The 22413-nt window shown below is 42.0% G+C and overlaps 2 protein-coding genes across 3 annotated transcripts; one reads left to right on the top strand and one right to left on the bottom strand.

The window, feature by feature from the left end:
* The first annotated feature begins 264 nt into the window (after nucleotides 1-264).
* Nucleotides 265-13039, top strand: LOC133912906 (uncharacterized). Of its 2 annotated transcripts, none has more exons than XM_062355890.1 (8): nucleotides 265-408; nucleotides 1663-1747; nucleotides 1827-1895; nucleotides 3476-3588; nucleotides 4210-4321; nucleotides 4427-4570; nucleotides 12348-12522; nucleotides 12662-13039. In XM_062355890.1, exons 1-8 carry the CDS (start codon nucleotides 357-359, stop codon nucleotides 12755-12757), a joined length of 846 nt encoding a protein of 281 aa, XP_062211874.1. In that variant the 5' UTR covers nucleotides 265-356; the 3' UTR covers nucleotides 12758-13039. The 2 variants fall into 2 exon arrangements, with proteins under 2 accessions (XP_062211874.1, XP_062211867.1); XM_062355883.1 differs by having other exon boundaries at nucleotides 12608-13039.
* A 4750-nt stretch (nucleotides 13040-17789) lies between these two features.
* LOC133912898 (AP-3 complex subunit delta-like) lies at nucleotides 17790-20900 on the bottom strand. Its single transcript, XM_062355871.1, has one exon. The coding sequence runs from the start codon at nucleotides 20817-20819 to the stop codon at nucleotides 17967-17969; it is 2853 nt and encodes a 950-aa protein (XP_062211855.1). The 5' UTR covers nucleotides 20820-20900; the 3' UTR covers nucleotides 17790-17966.
* Nucleotides 20901-22413: the final 1513 nt, after the last annotated feature.

The raw sequence follows: 22413 nt of genomic DNA, 5'->3' as shown, positions 1-22413 counted from the left end.
TACACCAACAGATACTCCTCCCACACTGATTAATTTTTCTACTATAAGTATATTTATGGTGTTCTTTCTTCTCAAACTTTATGTCCAAACTTAAATCTTCTGAAAAAAACTCTCACCATACTTACGGAGGCAAGACGATCTTTTACTCAACACTTATATATATGGCACATTTTTTTCTCACCGGTGAGGGCCTATTTGGACAATTTACTTTATATACAGGCGAATATATTCTGCTAAATTGGAAAAATTAAAAAATCCAACAACATGAATAACTGATCTGATAGGTGGCGGGGGACCTAACAAAAAAGACCGGGGGGGGGGGGGGCGGCCAAGCTAGCAATCTCCGATTCAATCCGATGGAGCGCGTGAGAAGGGCTGCGCACGCCGGTTCCTGGTACACCGACAATGGTAATTACCCGCCGACTCCCCACCTGCAATTCCCCAATTCGATCTGGTGTTGTTCTTGGTCATCTCTTTCCAGGGAAAGACTTTGGAATCTTTTATGCGTTTGATTTGGTTCTGTAGGTGCTCTTTGTGAGATAGGTTGATTAGCTTATTCGATGGGGTCTATTGAAGTCGGCAGTTTTGCTAGTCGTTGCTTGGAGTCCTTGGGTTTGGTTGGTGTGCTCTCCTATGGAGGGGAAAGTGAGTTATATTGACTTCCTGTATGGTTAACAAGTGAGACGATGCAGCAGAAGTGGCTCTCTTTTTGTTTATCTGTTGCCGATGCTGGAGTTCCAGTGGTTCTGGACTGGCGTAGACCTGATAGGAAAGTGATTGATAATTGCAGGTTATTGTGGACAATTTACTAGAGTTGATTGTAGGTTTGCGCTCTCCGCAATTTAGGTGCTACCATGCAGAAATTCTGCCTCTCATGCCGGAATGTTGTTGATGATTTCAGATTCAGAGAAATCAAGTGGAATCTGTGATTTAGTAAATTAGACTGCTAATGTTGGAGTCTTTTGCATTTATGTTCTATTAGCTAGATACAAATTATGGAATTGGTTTTTGTACAAAATAAACGATTCAGGACATACTTGCAAGTCATGCAGATGTGATCAGTTCTAAATGGATATGTCGAAACTCTGCTGCCGTGATGCTTTTTAGATGCGGCTTGTTTTTTAGCTCCATCTTGTTCAAGTCATAGCTTATTACTTGACATGGTTGATGTAGTTCCAACTCTGGTCATTGTTAGAAAAGCATGATGCTTTAATTACCACTTCACCCTGACAGCAATACCCAATTTATTTTATTGGAGTTGAATAGTCCTCTTCTAGCTATGGAGTGCTACAAAGCATTTTATTTTATTTGCATTCGCCAACTTTAGCATTTCCCTCCTACAATCCGTATAAACTTTCAGTTCTAAAAACGGTTTTAAAATTTCATTCCTACGAATTTTATAACCTTCCAGGACATCTTTAATTGATATATGCAGTACATTGTTGTGTTTGTTTCTCATTTTTGTAACAAAATAAAATTCATCACTGAAGCATTTGCACCCAGTATTCTATTCGATGCAGTGAACAAATACAGAGATCTATTGATTGTAAACTTTTAGGGATAACAACCATCCTTACTCTTTCTCCTTTTGTTTCGGCCTATGGTTTACTATTTTGGTTGTCATCTCCTAAAATCTAAGTACTGCGTGATGTTCACAATTAGCCAGGAAACTGGAAGAGGAACTCGATGGTTGGCTGAGGGCAGCTGATCTAACCAAGTCTCCTGATGTTAGGGCGGTAATTGCACCGTAAGTTGGTATATATTATACTATGTTGGAGTTATGCTGATTACTGTTCCTTTATAACATTATTTACTTGCCACTACAGTCATGCTGGTTATTCATACTCGGGGCGCTGTGCAGCTTATGCTTTTGGCAACATTGATCCAACTAATATGTGAGTTCTTTGACTTGTTACCATCGTTTCTTCCTAATATTACCAGATCTAGTAACAACTCACTTTTCTTGTTGATATTGCCAATACTCAATACCATGAATGCTTTCATGTACCATGGATATCTATGCAAAAGCTAGTCATCAGTCAACATATTAATGGTCCTTACTCCTTCGTTTAGGCGAAAACAGTTGTCTTATAATGCAAATAGCATCTATAATGGTTCCCCCTGTCCCTCCCTTTTGGAGTGCTGCTCCACTATCCACTAATGCATTTGGTCCTCTCTTCAGGCCACTAATTCCTTTATAGAGCGAAATTGCTAGTTTTACTACCAGAGTACCAGGCTATACCACTTGCATCACTTAGATGACGTGAGCATCGGTTTACTTCGGTGTAAATACCATGCTGAAGAAGGCCAGACAGCATGGGTTGAAGGGGATTGAGTTTCTAGATGAGAGGGATAGGCATAAACTGGGATACGACAACTAGAGGAGTTGAGGTATAGCATATATAGGAGAGTAAGATTATTCTTTCTTGAACAATACATGCTGGCCTCCTCTATTATCTAGAGTTGTCCCAATAAATGGCTTCTAATGACTTGATCTCTAACTCCTGACTATTTTGGGCTCTTAAGACAGAGAGCAATACCCAACTGCTAACATAGCTGGGACTCCAATTTTTGTAATTCCTAAAGATGAGAACGTGGACTCTAGTCTTATAAGTCCTACAGATTTCTACGGGCACGCTTTCTGTGGTTGTATTGCTACCCTACTGCTCGTGCATCTGCCAGCTGTCTTTGGGCTCTGCTGTTTCCGGCTGCTTCCATGCCCTGTGGAGCCTCTGCTGCATCTCCTGCAAGTGCTAGAGGCCGCCATTGATAGAATTGCCCCCAACGAAGCCATCTTGCTAATGGGGCTTCTGTTTCAACGTTAGATCCCTACAATTTCTAAGAGCATAGTTAAGATGTTTCTTAATTGCTTGTCAATGGGACTTAATTCACAAAGAGTGATAACTGTGATGTATCCAACATGAGTTTCCATGTGCTGTTTCCAAGCACTCCAGTTTCTCTCTACAACCTCCGCTACCCTTATCTAATTGCCGGCCATGGTACCTAAAGGCCCAAGGTGTTCACGGCTGCCGATTCAACATCCCTACAATTTTCACAGCAAAGCACACCCACCACAATAATTAGCTTATTGACTGTGGATAGGTCCATCAGCAGCATTTTGTTGTATCATTGTGGCGGGTGTTTTTCATTCAATGCCAGATATTCAGATTTTGCATTGTCTAAATTTTCAAACCTATGTTTACTTTTTAATTGGTAAGGCTATAGAAGTGAAGGATGCATTCATTTACATTCTCAATTTCGAAACCGCACAATTTCTTTCTACTTGAGCACGCACATAATCATACAACATTTCACTTTTCTTTCCATATATGTATCTCATTCTACACCCTACAACATCTAGCAACTTGCAAAAGATGTACTTAATCTGTTATTGTCACTAATTGGATTACTTATTCAAATTCACCCTTTATCCTATTAACTGTCTAGTACCTTTTTCTCTCTGCATGTGATTCAGTTCTCGGGTGTTTCTGCTTGGCCCTTCTCATCACTACTACACCCCAAAATGTGCTCTAACCAGAGCTACTGTCTATAGCACCCCGATTGGGGATTTGCCAGTAGACCAGGAAGGTGGATGCTTACTCAATATGGATGCTTGAAACTTTAGATTAATTCTGTTTTATGCATTGTGCATATTATACATAATGAATCAAATAGTTTCTATAAGAGTGCATGTTATATTGTGCTATTAGTATCTTGTATAGGGTGTTATTTGCATATTTCTCTTGTACTCCATGTACATATATTGCCCTATTGTGCCTTGTAATAGGTGGTTTTCCATCTGTAACAGTTTTAACGTACCTCGGAAAGTTCGCTAGGATCGCATGCCATGTTACTAGTATTGGTTTTGATGCCTGGTTCTAATATAGATGCAATATATTCGGTATTAGATGGATTGTAAACTACATTTTCCACATAATTCTGGGGTGCTCCTTTAGTAATCACATATAGTCAGGTCAATATGCATTACAGCGGTGTTTCCAGATATTTCTCTGATATGGCCAGTAGATGTCTGCTTAAATTTGTGACAACCTTGAATTGCTTGTTGAGCCCCAGTCTTTTTTTACAGTCCAACCTGTTGATTGATCCTAATTACACATGACGAGTTTACTTTTTCAATGAGGTTCCATTGTGCTTACCTCTTCGTGAACACTAACACCTCAATACATTCTTACACTGCTTATTTTCCAGTCATCGAGGAACTCACCGCTACCGGAAAGTTTGAATTTATGGACCTTAGTGTGGATGAAGCTGAACATAGCATGGAAATGCATTTGCCTTACCTTTCTAAAGTCTTTCAGGGGTAACTGCTTTGTTAATATGTTTGTATCCATTTAGCATTCTTATTGGTATAAAACTCTGATAACTGCACATACTCACCTTCCCTTTTTCCATGTTGATTTGACAGCCATACTATAAAAGTTGTCCCTATCCTTGTTGGTGCCCTTAGTTCCCAAAATGAAGCCATGTATGGACAGCTGCTCTCTAAATATGTCGATGATCCAAAGAACTTTTTTTCTGTGTCGTCAGACTTTTGCCATTGGGGATCCCGGTAAGTGCGTTTTATGCGTCTTCTTACTCGTGTTTCTTGCTTGTATTATTATGGAACAAAAAATTCATGAATTCTGTACATCTTGAGTGTATTGCAAGCATGCCTATGGCATATGACATGTGGCACTGGTCAACCTCATCTGCCCCTCTTGATTGTTTAATTGCCATCAGAAACAACCATCCGATTCCCCCAGCTACTTCATATCTGATGAGTCAGGGAAAAAGCAGTTTCCATTGTTGTTGTTGAGCCACTATCGTTAGCAATGAGCAAGACAAGGACCAGGTGAGGCTGACCAGTGGTTCCCACTGTGGATAGTGATGTCAAGATGATTACATGGGCGCTAGTGTCATGTGAGTTGTGATTAAATGAGAAATTCACAAGAAATTGATGAGAAATGAGAAAAATGGTCGGAGGGATGGGGTAATTAGGTTAAAACATGTGAAGAACTTCACAAAATATCTTGTCACAAGGCCTAAAGAGTGTCCAAATTTATGTTGTGAGTCTTTTAACATTTAATGTTTGCATAAAGGTAATATGGTTTGGTAGAGGATTTCATCTATAAGTTTAGCCATGACCTCTTCACTTCAGATCAACAACAGCTTGATGGTTCACACACGAATCATCTGACATATTGAACAATTTGTGTCTACCATTGTTTTTAAGGCGTCGCCCACACCCTACCAAAAGCAGTGAAGAATGAGGGAGAGAGGAAGAAGAGAGAAAGAGTGGGAGGTGAACTGGCCAGCAAGGCCAAGTAGTAGCCGCCTCCCCCATTCTTGCCGGCTCCAGTGCCGGAGGCCAGCGCAGCGCTCCCTCCTGTCAGAGGCGGTGGTCAATCTGGAAGGGGGTGGCAGCAACCATCGATCTATCAAGGGGCAGGGCAGTGAAGCATGGGAGCACCTGGAAGATAGAGTGGTTAGCTGGCGGAGAGAGATGGGCAGCGGAGCGGCAGCGCTGAGAGAGCGAGCGAGAGAGAGAGTATCCAGGGCTAGTACAAAGCATCACAGGAGGAAAGGGGTATGGGCTGGGCCAGACCTCCTTCTCCCCTTTTTTTTTTCTTTTCCTCTTTATTCCTCCTCCCGGCTGCTGTTTTGCTGTTTCTAGGTTGGGTATGGCGTTGCCTCACCTTGCTTCATAATCACCTAGGCATCATAGGCGTTGTGAGGGGTGGGTCACCACACCTCGCCTTACCGCTTAAAAAACCATCGTCTGCCCTAAAATTGAGTTACACATCTATACAACTTTTAAATCTTTTCAAATGCAAATTTCAAATTTCAAATTTCAATAGATGTCAGGAGACACGGTTTTCTTAATAAGAAAACAATGTGGTCTTATGATCTGCATTTATCCAGGCCTATCAGTCAAAGCCCTCATTGCCAGAGTAAAATATTAATATACATCTCCAGTAGTCCAATACTCATGTTGTTGCATCGTGTGCCCCACAAGTTGTTGTAAAATCTCAATATCAACAAGGATACATAGAGTAATTTCACAATCGAATTGGGAAACTGGTCGGATGAGAAATGAACTAGGTGGATATAGATAGGATTGGGGAGGAAGAAAGTGCCATTTTCTTAGATGCGTTTTCCCATTGTAAGCTTCCCCTATTTAAACTCAAATGGTATCATCTATTATAGCCAGAAACACCTGAGCAATTGTAGCCAAATTCCATGCAATTTCACTACATTAGCCAAAAACTTGAGCAGCTCGGATACCATCTGTCATGTCCTGTCACCAGAGAGGTATCACCAGGGATAGGAATGACAAATTCATGGATAAGAACATGGAAGAACAGTACAGATAGGTTCAGAATTTCATTTTGTCGATGCATTCTTCACGTGTAGGGATGAAAACAATACGGACAAATCCTATCCCATCTGGGAACTGTTTTCTGTTTTTTCCCGATCATTTTCGTATTTACAGACAAAAACGGAAATAGGATGGAAACGGGACAAGCTTCGCTGAAACGGGAACGGAAACAGTTGAGACATTTTCCGTTCATTTTCATTTTTCTCGAGAAAATCCGAGATATCCCTTTTTCATTCTTGTTTTTATCTCATTTTTCTGACTAGCCGTTGTTCCAACGGCTCAACTTTACTGTATACGCCGGATGGTCCGGTGTAAATATCATTGTACTCACTGGACCATCCGGCGTGTACATCCTTTAAAAACTAGCTGTTGTATCTCCACTCAAACCTTCACTGAATATCGGATGTTCCGGCATATTTACCTGCTCCATCGCCGGATCATCTGGCGTGTACACTTGAGCTAGATCGAACCACTTCTTTGTCAAAATACTTCAGGGTGTCGAACCATCTGGCATGTTGATCTTCACTCTTCAACACTTGCAGCCTTTTCTGCAAGAAATACTCTCGCGTATTCAACTTCATATTGCTGGACCTTTCGGTGTGTTCTTCCGTTTTCTTCCCTATGACAGAAATACTCTGGCGTTGCCAGCTTTAAGTGTCGGATGGTCCAGCGTGTATATTTTTCTAGGATTTCTCCAATTCAACCAATCTTTGTCCTAGCTTTGGTGACTTTTTCATGTATTGCATCTATGAGACATTAAAGCATATACTTGATAAACATATTAGTCTTATTGACTATGTTATCATTAATCATTGAAATCATATATATGCTCTAGGAGGGCTATGTTCGTTACAATCTCCTTATTTTTTGTGATTGATGATAACGTAACCAAAGCAAGTGGTAAATAATAAATAATATCAATTTTAAATTGCATAGCCTTATCGCTTTGCTGGGATGCATGTTCTTACCATTTAGTTTTTCTTTTGTTGTGGTTTCCCTTTTCTCCATCGCTGCTAACTCTCTTGATCAACCCATGCAAGAGTTTTTCTTCGTCAACCATGACATTCTTAGACATCTTACTTCTTTATTTGTTCTTCTCTAGATATACCATCTTGCATCTTGTTTTGATCATCAAAATTCTCTCAATTTGATAACAATCTTTAAAAAGACTACAAAACACATATTAAACTTAAAGAAAAAACGTTAGAGTACATGGGAGAGAGCTTCATAAATCATGATATAATAAAATGATACCAATTGAAAGGGTTTATTTTAACGATTTAGTACCAATTAAAATGAAAACACATGGATTATAATTTAATGAAACACATAATATGATATAAACTCTTCCTATATGTGTGCATACATATGATAAGATATAACCATATGCACAACTAGATAATTTGTCAAGATAGAAAGCTTAAGTCATATTATGTATGGAGGTAGATTAAATAAATAAATGAATTGACAATGATATTAATTGACAAATAAGCATTGCATATCTTTGAAGACATGTAGATTTCTCTATGAGACTACAAAAGATATCACTTGCAACATATATTAGTCTCAAAATCACAACACATAGGATATATTTTTCCTAAATACGTGTATACTAGTGTTTAATACTTGTGAGAGATATGCACTTATTATTGATAACAATAGGGAATCTATCTTATACATTAGATTCATAGAATATATAGAATATCAAATGTAGAAACATGTCATGAAAGGAACCTACGACTAATAAACCATATAGATTGCTCATGGGTTAGCGAGAGAAACATAAGCAACCTACCATATGGAAAAAAAAAACTACTCTAGTCACTGAAATATACACATGCAATCATAGACAAGGCAAATGTGCATATCAATTGAAAAGATTTTGTATCTAGCCACTTCTTTTATCTTTGGATGAGGATTTGATTATATGATGATTATGACTTCATCAACGCGTTTAAACTTGTACATTTGGCTTCTTTGCTTGAATCTTCATTCCATCTTATGAGCCAAGTCTCGAAATCTCCGAGTGCACCCGTAAACTTCAAGTTTTCTTTAGAACCCAAACTGATTGAGGCACCTTCATACTGATAGATGATTTTCTTAGGCACCTAAATAGGTTAGTTCCACATCCAATCCTTTTTTCTAACCATATGTGCGGATCTTGTCATTGTTCTTCTTCTTGAGTTTCTAGTAGTTGCGCTTGGTCTTTATCTTGTAACTGGACTTGGTGTAGAGGTTTTGTTAGAAATGTTTTCATCTTCTTATTTTTGGTCTTCTTCTTGATTTTCTTGTATTGAAAATACTCGTGACTCTCTTGATGGCATTTGAAGCATGTCACAGTAGGCATCTCCGCAAGCTTGTTTATCATGTTTTTACGGTTATCTTGAGAATGTTGAACATGTTCTTTGCCATTTAATCTTACCAAGTATTTTTTGAGTTTCTTCACTTTTTGCTTGAGCTTATCATTCTCTCGTGCAATGAGTTCATTAGATGGTTGTATAAAAACATTCTCAACGCATATCTCATTACAAAGGGGTGAGCTAGATAAATAATTCAAAGAGAAGTGAAAGCATCTATCTTAAAATTGCGATCTTGAGGAAGAGCTTCTCTTGGAGCAGCTCTCATCGCTTGAGCTTGAATCTTCATATTCACTCACCTATCTTCCTATGCTTGCAAATACTTTGCCTCTTTCCCTTGTCTTTCTTCTTGAACTTTATCTTCTTCTCAAGTTTTTTATGGAGATTTGATGATCAATATTAGCATGGATCCTGTTCATGTTCTTGTCTACTTGTGAGATGAGCTCGACGATATTGGGATCCATCTCTTCATTATTTGATGTGCTTTGCTAATCATCTTCATTGCTCTTTTTATCTTCATCACCATCATCTTCTCTTGAGCTTAACTTTTACTTTTGCCTTATCTTTACCTTTATGTGTGGGCATGAAGCCTGTTTGCTTGTAAGCGCAAAGTTCTTAGCGCCAAATGAGGTAGGAGCTTCTACCTCCATGTTTATGGTCATCTCATGGGCAGTGATCTTGCCGATCACTTGACATGGGGTCATTTTTTTTATATTGTTGTTGTCGTAGATGATGAAGACTATCGACTTATATTTTGAAAAAAGAGTTTGAAGTATTCTTCTCACTATTTGATTGTCTCCAATTGGTGTCAAACATATCTCATTAATCTCATGACAAGAATATTCATACGTGAGTACATGTAATTAACATTTTCATGGGTAAATTGTTTGATGCTATTGAGTTTAGAGACTAGCACATGATATTTTTTATTGCGTATATCCTTTTTGTCTTCATGTATTCAATAAGACTAGTTCAAATATCATGTGTGTTGGTGAGAGAATAACACGATTAAAAGTATCGATGCATAGAGATGATAAAATGATACTCTTTGCTATAGTATCTGATTGTCTCTTTTTGTTTGTGATGCGAGATTTCATTCATTCCTTGGTGACTTTCCAAACATCTAAACCTTTAGCTTAAAGAAAACAAGTCATTATAATTTTTCAACTGAGAAAATTAGTACCGTTGAAATATGGAGCACTATGAGTATCCATCCTAACTCCGGACGTCACAACTCTAGGTGGTTAAACCTATCAAGAGCATGAGGCTCTGATACCAATTGAAAGGATCGGTGACGTCCTAAAAGGGGGCAAGGGTTAATTAGTACACTTAAAACTAATCGGCTCTAAAAACTTCACAAGATAAATCTATATCAATTTTGAAATGTGTTCTAGGTTTATATAGTGTGTCTACTCTACGGTTCAAAGGTTTGCAACCTATAGCTAAACTTAGAAAACAACTCTATGAAGGTAAACATGTAAGGATAGATTGCAAGAAGTAAATACGGAAATGTAAATATGATAGAGAGAGCAAACTCGGCATAAAAAAAAATTATTCCATGATATTGATGGCATAAATACCACCCCTAGTTCAATTTGGAACAGCCATCTAGGCTATAGCTCCTGGATCGGAGCTTGAGGCAACAAGGCAAGGGTTTCTACGTCCCTATATAAAAGTCTTGCCGTCGCTTCACACTAAGTCAAAGGGTCAACAAGCTTGAGTCACCAAGACTCCAAGGAGTCAGTATATCACGTGGTACAAGTTAGAATCACTTCTTGATCCTCTCTCTAGGCAGCAACACCTAGATACAACTCTCTTTAGGCCTATTAGCACTAATCACTCTCTAATCATGTGCTTAATTGCCTTAGATGATCACTTTAAACACTTTGATGGCTTGAATGTTTTCTCAAGTGTATGTGAGCTTCTCTGGACTCCAGTACACTACCACCTCTTTAAATGACCGAGTGAATGGGTATTTATAGTCTTAACCCAATGGACTAGCCGTTGTCTCAACGGCTCAGTTTTACTGTATACGCCAGATGGTCCGGTGATTGTATTCACCTGATCATCTGGCGTGTACATCCTTCAAAAACAAGCTATTGGATCCGCACTCAAACCTTCTATGAACATCGGATGTTTCGGCGTATTCACCTGCTCCATCGTCAGACCATCCAACGTGTACACCTGAGCTAGACCAAGCCACTTTTTCTCTATACAAAATACTCCGACGTGTTGATCTTCAGGGCGCCAAACCATCCGGCATGTTGATCTTCACTCTTCAACACTTGCAGCATTTTCTACAAGAAATACTCTGATGTATTCAACTTCATATCGCTGGACCTTTTGATGTGTTCTTTGGTTTTCTTCCCTATGACAGAAATACTCTAGCGTTGCCAACTTCAAGTGCTGGATGGTCTGATGTTTATATTTTTTTAGGACTTCTCCAATTCAACCAATTTTTGTCCTGGTTTCGGTGATTTCTTTATGTATTGCATCCATAAGAACTACTAGAGCATATACTTGATAAACATATTAGATCCATTGACTATGTTGTAATTAATCACTAAAATCACATACATGCCCTAAGAGGACCATATTCGCTATATGTAGCAGGCAGCAGAAAACGTTTCCCTGTGGTTTCTTTTCATTTCTATTCTTTTTGTTAAGTTTTTCCTTAGCAATTATTTACATTTTTTTGTCAAGTATTGATGAAAAATAATGTCATGTGAATCAAAAAATCATATGACATTTTTTACTTTCATGCGACTTGCTGATTGGATTAGTTCGTTAAACTTATTAGTTTGGTGTTGTCTGAAGATCATGTTAAATTTATACATGTTGATATGTCTTGATGGTTCTGTGGGTCGGTGTTTCCGTTTTGTGTTTTCGAATCCCGTCTGATACCGGTATTTTTTCGATCGGATTGGTTCGTTTTTGACTCTCCGATTATGTTCCGACCGTTCCTGTTCCCGCCTATCTCGTTTCTATTTTTATCTGGATGAGAAAATGTGATAGTGAAAATAGTTAGGGATTTTTTCGACCCTTCTCGTTCATTTTCATCCCTAATCACATATACAAGATTCTCTCTATACTCCAGCACAGGACACTGTCTAGTGGACCACAACCCAAAGAACACGCACACATAACCAACCATGACCCACTTTTCATCTTCTTCAACTAGCTCAGGTCCTGTGCCAGTTAGTCTCCATGGTTGAAGCCTTTAAGGCTTCACATTTCTGTAACAATAGTAAACGTGCATGTAGGAGATGTGACGTGTGTTACTGTTATTGGTTACATGTGATTACGCTGACACGGGTCCCAGTAGAGGCATTAGTGTTATTAAATTGTCTAAGAAAATGCAGCTAAAAAATTGTTGAAGAAAGGCAGGACACCAAATAAACATGCTAGAATTTACCTGCGTGCACTAAGGTTGGTGGACATGGAAAAGACGACAGCTGGTGCTTCTTATATTAGTATATATGTAGATAAGTGCATCACGATCTTATTTGTCCCGTTACCCTCTTTTTGAGCATCTGCAGCTCTCTTTGTTGTTGACTTGTTTCATCATCTGGTACATGGAAATAATTATGTTAATCCCATTCTTGAATCAGGTTTAGTTATACATACTACGACAAGAAACATGGTGCCATTCATAAATCTATCGAGGCCTTGGACCGTATGGGCATGGAGATCATAGAGACCGGTGATCCCGACACGTTCAAGCAGTACTTGCAGGAGTATGAGAACACCATATGTGGACGCCACCCCATCAGTGTTTTCCTTCATGTAAGCGACTTCAGCGGTGATCTACTTAATGCTTATCTTCCTTTTTACTGTTTCCTTTATCCACCGTATGCATCAAAATTTTCAGATGTTGAAACATTGCTCGATGAAAATTAAGATTGCCTTTATTCGCTACGAGCAGTCAAGCCAGTGCAAGAGCATGAGGGACAGCAGTGTGAGCTATGCATCGGCAGCAGCGAAGGTTGATATACCAGGGGAAGAAGAGTACAAGGATTGAGCGAGCTACGGTTTGTTTGGTGTAGTCGCAAAACCTTTGTGTAACGTTTATGATTGCACTGGAGCCGTCTATCAAACTTTGTAGGATAATTGGCTCTATGCCCGTTTGTAATAACAGGCCCTGGTTGAAGGCCGATCGTTGCACTAAGGAGACACCGTGATACTAGACAATTAGTAGAACTCTTATTTCAGGATGTATTTCTCATGTGTCTACACTATTCTACTTACTGAGACGCATGAGGTATCTTAAAAGTCTTGAATTCGGGCGATTTTTTTGTTTTAATTTTCCTCTGGAAATACTCCTCCATCATTTCGAGTTTTTTTTCCTCTTTATCTAAGTTGTTATGCCATGCTTATTGAGCGATTTAGGGTTTGATTGTTTTAGTTTTGGATTTTAGAAATTAGATTTTAGATTTTAGATTTTAAAAAGCTGAGGGTCCAAAAGCTAAGGGTTGTTTGGCGTCTGGATTCTGGGATGGATTAAATGTTTGTTTTGGTTGCGTAATGTCCATAATACCCTTGGTTTTTGTAAGTGTGTAGTTATGTCTATTTAAGATTTTCTTTCATTGTATATTTTAAGCATAGTATATTTTGTTTCATTGTATATTAAAGTGGTCATGCATGCACGTTGAGATCATATCGTTGGCGGAGTCCTTTTAAGCTTGTAAATAAACACAAAAGTAATAAAAACCATATAAAGTAGCAATTATTACAATACGGATCGTCAATCTACCCTCTCATAGAAAATAAAGCATTAGCAATATTATCATGAAATGCATTTATATCTCTATCTTCATCTCCTAATGCATTGTTTCCACCTCCTTGAAAAGAAGATTGTTGTCCGACATTTGGAATGTTGATCACACATGTCAAAATCTTAATCCCTCGAAGCACTATCCTGAATGAAGTTGTGAAGAGCCATGCATACAATAATTATTTTTGTTTGCTTAACTATAGGATAGCTCGGCAAGTCCAATAATATTCTCCATTTCATCTTCAAAACACCAAATGAGCGTTTGATCACATTACACAGAGATGAATGTAGATAGTTAAATATTTCTTTTTTACCACTAGGACGTGGGCCCTGTCAAAATTCCGGTAAATGATACTTCTCCCCTTTGTATGGAGTAAGAAAACCCACTCGGTTGGGATATCCTGAGTCAACAAGATAGTATTTTTCTGAAAAATATTTAATATTAGCGACAGTTGTGACATGTGGTAAATGAGATAACAACGAGCTAATGTGTAACTATACCTTGTGTAGGATGTGAAAATTTATTACCATATTTGCGTAGTGCATCATTGAACACCCTCATGTTATGAACTAAGTCTGGTCACCCAACAACAACAAAGGTAAACCTCATGTCAAAGTCACATACCGTCAACACATTTGAGTGGAATATCCATGACGTCTCACATGTGCAACCAGTTCAGACGAAGGCACAACAACAAGTACATGTGTGCCATCTATTGCGCCTATACAGTTATTGAAATGAGGTAAAAAACACGAATGTTCAAGTCTAGAATGCACCGTTCTGAACTCTGAATCTCTTGGTTTGATAATCTCTACTACAAGAAGATTGATACTATCTAACACTTTCACAAACTTTCTACTAATTGTTTCGGTTGACCTCTTGAAGATATTTTTAACTTGGATGAATGATTGTGGAGCCCCAATAATCCATAAAAACATACCTAAATATTTAATAAAACTCATAACTCTAGTTGACTTCAAACCATATTTTGTCACCAACAAGTCATGTAGCCTATAAAAAGTAGCCTACTCATCCTAAACATATTGTAGCATTTTTTGGATCATTCAAGTTTTTCATAACCCAAACATGACCTGAAACACCTGATTCCCTTCTTTCAGATTTGCTCCTGAAAGTATCACCGTAGTCCTTCATCTATTTTTCATAACAGTAGGTAAGCTAGAATCGAACATCACATAAAGCTCTATGCAAATTCAATAGCCAAAATAGTTTAGTTAAATATCGCAAGCATTATATAACAACTAAAATAAGCATAATTACAAAATACTGGGAAACACTTGCTTCTTCCCCTTTATCGAAGGGCACAACCCAGTTCTCATTATGAAAACAAGTAAGCTAACTTCGTGAAAAAAATATTGGCACTTCTGATATGTGAGTGAGGTCACCTATATATTCACTAATGACTTATAAACTAAATTAAATTGTCCCTGAAGGGAGCATTGCATCACACCAGTTCAAAATGGACAAAAGGTAGCTTCATATATCTGGAGGCACAAATAGATTTTGGCTAAAGTCTAAAGAACATTTGGCCACTAAAGCACATTTGACAAAAACGACATGTTGCTGCTATGGAGTAATCATCTCACGCTCAGCCGACTGAAGAATATTTGGAGATTACCTCTCTACGGCCTTCTTCCTCGCTGGAGATGCGGCCATCGGCTGGAGGTGCGGCGCCGTCTGTACGTGCGGGGCGGCTGGAGGGCTGGAGGGCAGCAGCCGGCAAAAGGTGCGGCGTCGGCTGTACGTGCAGCGTCGGCTGGCGGGCTGGAGGGCGGCCGCCGGTAGCAGGTGCGGAAGGCGGGCGTCGGCGGGAGGTGCGGAGGGCTGTACGGTGGGCGACGGTTGGAGACCTCCTGCTGGCTGGAGGGCTGCAGGTGCGGTGCCGGCAGGAGGTGCGACGCCGATGGAGGCCTGGAGGGCGCGCACTGGTGGAGGGCTGGAGGCAGGGCATGGGAGATCGGGAAATAGATGGGAGCCGACGGGAGATTGGAATAGAAGATCCAAAGAAAACGATTCAGGGAACATAATAGTATTGGTGGGTAATTACATTATGCTTGTGTGGGTATTTTTATTTTTTCTAAAATCACAATCTGCAAAAAGCTGGTTAGGCACAGATTGTAGATTGTGATTGAAAAGGGGATCAGATTTTAAAAAGTGGATTGTACAATCTAACTGCTTATTTTAGCTTCAGCTTTTAAAAACAACTTTTCAGAATCCAAAGCTAAAACAAACAGGGCTTAATCAAACCACGCTTTCTTTGGTGTAATAGCTATTTTAAGTTTGTTTAGGTAGTTTATGAGAAGGTTTTCTATTTTATTTTATTTTTCCTTTTTGATGTAACAGCTACTTGCAGGCTGTATCTTTCGGGTGCCAGCTGACTTTGATCACTGCCAAAGTGGATCATTCGGTACACTGCGCCGGCCCTAAACTCGGTTGCAAAAGGGGCTCATAAGAAGGATTGGGGATTGTAGTACAACATAATTGATATTTGGGGTGATTGCTAGCTGGAGGTGTGGGATTGAAACCTTTGCTGTTCGCTCTAAGTGAAGATCAACTGGGATATTGATAAAGTTGCTGCCGATTTTGTTGAGCTGGATATTGCCAGGCTTGCGCCGCGCATTCCGTTGGGAAGGTCTCTATTGAGGATCTGGTGGTGGTAAAGAGAGAAGCACGGAACCTATACTGTTCGCTCGGCCTATGACTGCTATCGAAAGGCAGAAGAATCTGAAACCACCTAGGATGCATTGCGGACTGCTCATATTCAAGGGGTTTTTACAGCGTTCCGAACGAGTTTACAGGTACAAAAATGCCAAGTTTGCATCCTGCAACTTAGGCTCATGATCTTTCAGATCCTAACCTGCGCAAAACCGGGAGAAGCAGCTGTTATATCATGCGGAATGAGGTCGATTTTGTCGTCTCGAAAAACAATAACAGCATGCTTCTTGGTTAGAGGAGGCTCCTTATGCAATAGTAGTACATGTCTACTCGAACAATTTAACTCTGCAAATTAACGAAATTGATTGCTCCTGTTCTCAGAAGAAAAAAGAAGGCGAGTGAATGCAAATCATTCACATCTAATGCGGGTGCAGTCTTGCAGATAAATAATTAATTATTGTTAAGGAGAGACCCACTATGGTGTTTTTTTTTGAGAGTGCAGAGTACAGGCCCACCATATTGTTGAGCAGGGCTGTTCATTCCTTTAATTCGGTTCGGTGTCGGTATAATACGGTACTTCGGTTAGTATAGTGTTTTATAAAAATACGATTTGGGGTCGGTAAATACCGTTCTTACTAAATTTGATGCGAATTGAAAATGAATGCCGCACATCAGCACAGTCTACATCTGTTCTGTTAAGTGTTCACTGTCCAGAACAGCCAGACAACACACGTCACTGATACAAGCAGGCTATAGACTCATGTTTCAACATATCTCAATTATATCTGCCCTTGGACTTGGCATAAAAAACAGACTATATTAACTGTACAATACCATGTGCATTGCAATTACTACTTCTCTTTTTCTTCCCTTGCAATCAGGCACAAAACAGATGTTGAAATTTTGCCTAAGAACACATAAATATTTGTACCTTAGGCAAAACAATCATAAAGAATCTTATCTAAAACATCTTGTGCAATTTTAAGTCACCAATTGTAGTATTCCCCCCATTTCAAGTGCCTCACTTACAATAGTCTTTTATTTTAGACCTTGTTTGGCAGAGCTCGAGCTCCCAGCTCCATGTCAGATCTTGCGTTTGTAGGCTAAGATAAAGTGATTTAAATTTTTATATTTAGACTAAAATAGAAATAAAATAGCTCACCCGAATGCCCTTAGTGTACCCACAGCTCTAGTTTCACGATTTTCTAGAGTTACGAATACCTAGCTTCAAAAATTCTTAGAGCTGGAGCTCTGCCAAACAAGATCTTAGTTTCAAATTTTCAACTCATCTTACTTAGCAACTACAGAAAATGTTTGTATTTTCCAATTTAGATTGTGCGCAAAATGCACACATGTTCACTGACAGTAAAAAATTGAAAAGATCTAATGTTGTGCATTGATACACCCTAGTAAGTGTACGTGCACTGGAAGTTCACATGGCCTTTTAGCACTGGTGTGTAATTAGTTTGCATGATTTCAGTAATTAAGAGGTAAATAGGAGGGATGTAGAAGAAGTATACATTAACACATAAAAAAATACTGACTCTGGCTTTGTACTGTATGAACTAATATATTCCAATGGAGCTATCGAAGAACATCGAATGCTATGCCCAAGAAGATATACATAATACAACAGTAATAATTAGAACAACAGCAACTGATAAATAAACTAAACAACACCCACAGGTCAAAAGAGAAAGGAAAATGCTAATAATGTGAAGGAACAAAAATCAACATGTATTTGGTAACAGAAATGTATCAAACGAGAAAGTCTCTCAGCGGCTACAGAAGGAAATCTTGGATTACTGGAGCTTGAGGTAGAATATCAGGCTGAGTACTGGGCCTTTCTCTATGCTTATGTTTTCCTTGACGATGTCCACTTCTACTGGAGCTTCTGTGCTTTCTTGATTCTTTTCCATCACTTTCAGGAGGATCTGTACCCTTCTCGTTATCACGGTTTCGATGCTTACTTGTTCTAGAACTTGAAGTAAGATGGCCTCCTAAATCAGTATCTATGTTCTCTATCCATTGACAACTAGATTCATTAGTGCCCATTTTGTTTAGCATTCCTTCAGACATAATGCCTGAAACATTTTGTGAAGATGATGGCTTGGCATCTCTACCCAAGAACACACCACGTACAGCACCAGACAAGGGGTCTTCTTTCGGAACATTCGCACTGGCCATCATAGAACTGAGGAAATCCTCACCATCCAGTTTAACTACTTTTGGTCTGGACTTCGTGGACTTCGATTTTTTCCCAGCAAAGACAGGTTTGACAGTCTTCAACTTATCATCAATAGCAGTTTCAATGCTAACAGGTGGCAAAGGATCATTGGCATGAGGGTAATCATTTGACTCATCCTCAGCTTTTCCAGTTGGGAGATAAAAGAGCCCATGCCGTTTACGATGTTCAGAAAGAGAAGACGAACCCATTGACACTGCAGGTTCATCTCTCGTCTCTACGAAATGACGGCTGCGAGGACGGAAAAAGATTGAAGTTGGGGGAGTAGTATCATCTTCACTCAGAATGTCAGCAAGTTCGACAAGATTTTCATTCAGGACAAGACCATCTGGAGGGGCTACTTTCTGTTGTGCATTAGCAGAAACAGGACCTAGTTCTTGACAGAAAACTGTCCGCATAGTCTTGACAAGCTCCTTTACCCGGCTATGCTTGTCATCATCAGCAACCTTCCTTTCCTTCAACTCTTGAATCTCCCTTACCAAATGGACAAAACCGATCAGATTGTGTGCTCTCTCCTGGACTTCTACTTCATTGCACTCAACAAGTGGGCTGACTGTTGTTTGAATCAAGTTAACAATGTAAAGTATTGATTCATGTGAAAAAGGGTCCTTTTCCACTGTGTTTGGCCCAATAACTTGCTCGTCACCAGACCCAGGAGCAACCTTTCTTTCTGCGCTAACAGTTTGATCAACAGCTAACCAATCAGACAATACATCGACTGCCTTGCTTGAATCATCCAATCTCTCTACATACACACTGAAACAGAACGTAATCACTTTAAACACTGCAAGGATGTAGACTGCTCTCACTGACATTGGCAGGAGGCTGGTCCTTGGTTGCAAAAGTGCCTCGACAACCTCGACAGGATCCTTTATGAAGTCCACATACTCACCAGAAATCCAAGAGGCAGCCGAAAGAACAGGGTTGAGGAAGTGATTCCCAAGCAAAGCAGGGTCAATCAGGAGAGTTCGAGCTGAACGGACAAGCTCTGGCCGCGCATCATGCACCCTCAGTCCCACATCAACAAGCTGCCGACCAATCTCATCACCCTGAGCACAATGCAGGCTCCTAGCCATATCTGCAAGAAGCGAGGCATACCAATCGAAGTCTGCCACCAGCTCATACACATTACGCCCACATGCTACAAGAACAGCTCCAAGAATGTCATTTGCAAACTCTGGGTCTGACTTTGCAGCATGACTGACCAGCATCCCGGCAATGTCCATGACATTGTTGTCATCAACCATCCCCATCATGAGGTGCAACGCCTCCCTGCAGATGTTTGAGTCAGCATCACCCAGTGACTGTGCAATAACACCACGGCAGTCATTCACCGTTGATGCATATGCTGGCCCAAGCATACCAAGCGCCAGGAGCCCAAGGTACCGAAGGTTTGGATCATCATCAGCGGCAAGGAACTCCTTAGCTTTCCCAATGGCGAGGCACACAGCCGCATCATGTGCTGGCAGTGCAGTTAGCACCGTGCGGATGCACTCAAAGGTCAGTGACATTGCTGCAGACCGAGTGAGGAGCTGGCATACTGGGTCAACAATTCGAGCAGCTAGGCGTGACTCAAGAGGAGCCAGCCGCGCAAACACCTTGAGCACCTTGATGAGCGCCCAGTTAGAGCGGGACGTGGTGAGCAGGTTGTAGAGATCGGGCGCCAGCGGCAGGAAAGGGGCCGCGTCAGCCGGCGACGCCGATAGGTCACAGAACGCTGCCGCAGCAGCTGTAGATGCCCGCGGGTCGGGGGACGCGAGACACGCCGCCAGCGGCTTGAAGAGGACCGGCACGGCCGCAGATGGCGAGGCGGCTATGACGCGCGCGGCGGCCGCGATGGCGCGGGGGCTGCCGCGGGAGAGGTGTGGCACGAGGTTGTGCGCGAGGTGGACGGCAAGGTCGGGCGCGGCGGCCGCGGCGGGGGAGGCGAGGAGCTGGAGCGCGAGCGCGGAGACGTGGCGGTGGGAGGCGGCGGCAGAGGCGGAAGGGGAGAGGTCCTTGTGAATCTGGTGCGTGGCGAGTGGGAGCAGAGAGAGCGAGGCCGGGTGGAGGGAGAGCGAGGCGGCGAGGTAGGCGAGGCGCTTGTGTGGCAGGTGCGGCGAGGCGAGGAGCTCGATGGCGGGGAAGGCGAGCGGGTGGGAGGCGACGGGGGCGAAGTGGAGGGAGGAGATGTAGGTGAGCTTCTGCAGCGCGACGGCCTTAGTGGCCGCGTCGGGGGCGCGGATCTCCCGGTGGATCTCGGAGAGCGCGCGGGCGACGGTCGCGGACTCGCCGGCGGCCGACGGGTCCGCGCGGAGGGACTTGACGATGTCGTCCAGGGAGCGCTGGAACAGTGTGTCCACCAGAGATGGCGCCGCTGCGGGCGACGGCGCCGGCGGGGCGGAGGCCATCGGCGGTGGGGGAAGGGGAAGCGGCTGGATCCGTGTGGTTTTGGGGGTTACTTCGGTTCGGCGGACGGCTGGCGCGGCCTCGAGCCGCGACGTGGTGGGTTCGGATCGGACGGCGAAGTCAGCGCTTGTGGATCCACCACAGCGGCGACGTGGTGGGTCCATATGTCAGCGTCGGTATTTTTCATTTCAGATTAACGAATTTGCACCGAATTAAATATCACATCAAGGATCAAATTTCAGTAACCAGTTGCATGTATAAACAAATTTGTATCTCAAGTTGCTTACATAATTGAATCGTTCGATGTGACACTTTTGTTTAAAGATGTTTAAATGGATCGTGCAACATAGACTCGTCCGAGACACGACACTATTATCATGGTCCAGGCACGGTGGCTAACAAGCCGGGTTAGCACAGCACGACGACTTAGGCCGTGTCTGGGTCGGAACCGTGGCACGACGGGCCGACACGGTACGACCCATTTAACTGTTTATATTTTTGTAATATTTTATATAATTGTTTAGATCTAATACCATATAGGATATGTGTTGCAATGATGTTGTGTTTGTCGGAGGGTTAACTCCTGTCGCAGGGGTCCTGAGGGACCCCTTTTTAGAGATTCGGCCGGGGAGATAATTCTGAATATGTTTGCCGGAGAAATAAATAGGTATGAATGCGATGGCTGGCGGGGTGGAATGATCTAGTGCGGAATGAAGTAAATGCGCTGGGGGTTTAGACAGGTTCGGGCCGCACGGAGGTGTAACACCCTACTCCTGTATGGATACTATAAATGCCCTGAGAATGTCCCTCAAGGATGTTGCTGGTTACAAGAATGTTTGTCTATCCTAGAGCCTGAGGCTCCTTGTTCTTCGGTCTGTGTGTATCTGTTGGCTTTTTGGGTGCTCTTGGACTTCTCGATCTTCTCTTCTGTCTCGCCTCCACTTCCCCCCTTTTCTTTGTCCGTGCTGCCAGCTGCTTTAAATACCCGCCGGCAGTAGTGTGCCCCAAATGGAAGAGCACGAGTTTCAAGGCACCATAAATAGAAAGGGCATCATCATAGCCTCTGTGCGAAGTGACTGGGGGTTGAAAACGTGCCCCGCGCCCGGTCATCAGTCACCATAATGGCAGTGGCAACGGGCACCGTAAAGAGGGCCCACCGGGCAGCCGTAGAGTGGCCCGGCGTGGCCGCCCTGTCTTGTTCTCCTGCCACAGCAGCGCGGAAGATGGAACGCCTCGGCCCTTGCGACGTTATCCCGAGGCACGCCGGATGGCACGGGATGGGACCCGTGCATTTAATGTCCCCACGCCCTTCTGCCAGAATATGGCAGGAACTGACACCGAGCGTGACGGGAGCAGTTGGAGGTGACAGGCCACGCGCACTCTTAAATGTGGCCTCGGGCCTTTCACTGGCTGACACCTCATCACTGGACCCCTGTGGGGGCTACTGTCAAGGGGCTTCCTGGGTCGTCGAGGAACCAAGTGCTCGGGGGTCACTATTCACCTCCCCGAGCACTCTCTCCCGAGAATGCCCTTCCTCGGTCCTCGGGGAACCGAGTGCTCGGGGAGGTAACCGAGTGCTCGGGGGCTACTGTTCAC

This window comes from Phragmites australis, chromosome 1, assembly GCF_958298935.1.
Source record: "Phragmites australis chromosome 1, lpPhrAust1.1, whole genome shotgun sequence".
Classification (NCBI taxonomy): domain Eukaryota; kingdom Viridiplantae; phylum Streptophyta; class Magnoliopsida; order Poales; family Poaceae; genus Phragmites; species Phragmites australis.
Note: the sequence above shows the minus strand (reverse complement) of the source record. Positions and strands in the feature narration are given on the sequence as shown.

What these genes read in the sequence shown, in the direction of transcription:
- LOC133912906 (XM_062355883.1), top strand. Translation starts at nt 357, where the DNA reads ATGGAGCGCGTGAGAAGGGCTGCGCACGCCGGTTCCTGGTACACCGAC. An exon ending in TTCCTGGTACACCGACAATG is followed by an intron (nt 409 to 1,662) that starts GTAATTACCCGC and finishes GTTCACAATTAG; the next exon opens with CCAGGAAACTGGAAGAGGAA. An exon ending in CTTTCTAAAGTCTTTCAGGG is followed by an intron (nt 4,322 to 4,426) that starts GTAACTGCTTTG and finishes TTGATTTGACAG; the next exon opens with CCATACTATAAAAGTTGTCC.
- LOC133912898 (XM_062355871.1), bottom strand. Translation starts at nt 20,819, where the DNA reads ATGGCCTCCGCCCCGCCGGCGCCGTCGCCCGCAGCGGCGCCATCTCTG.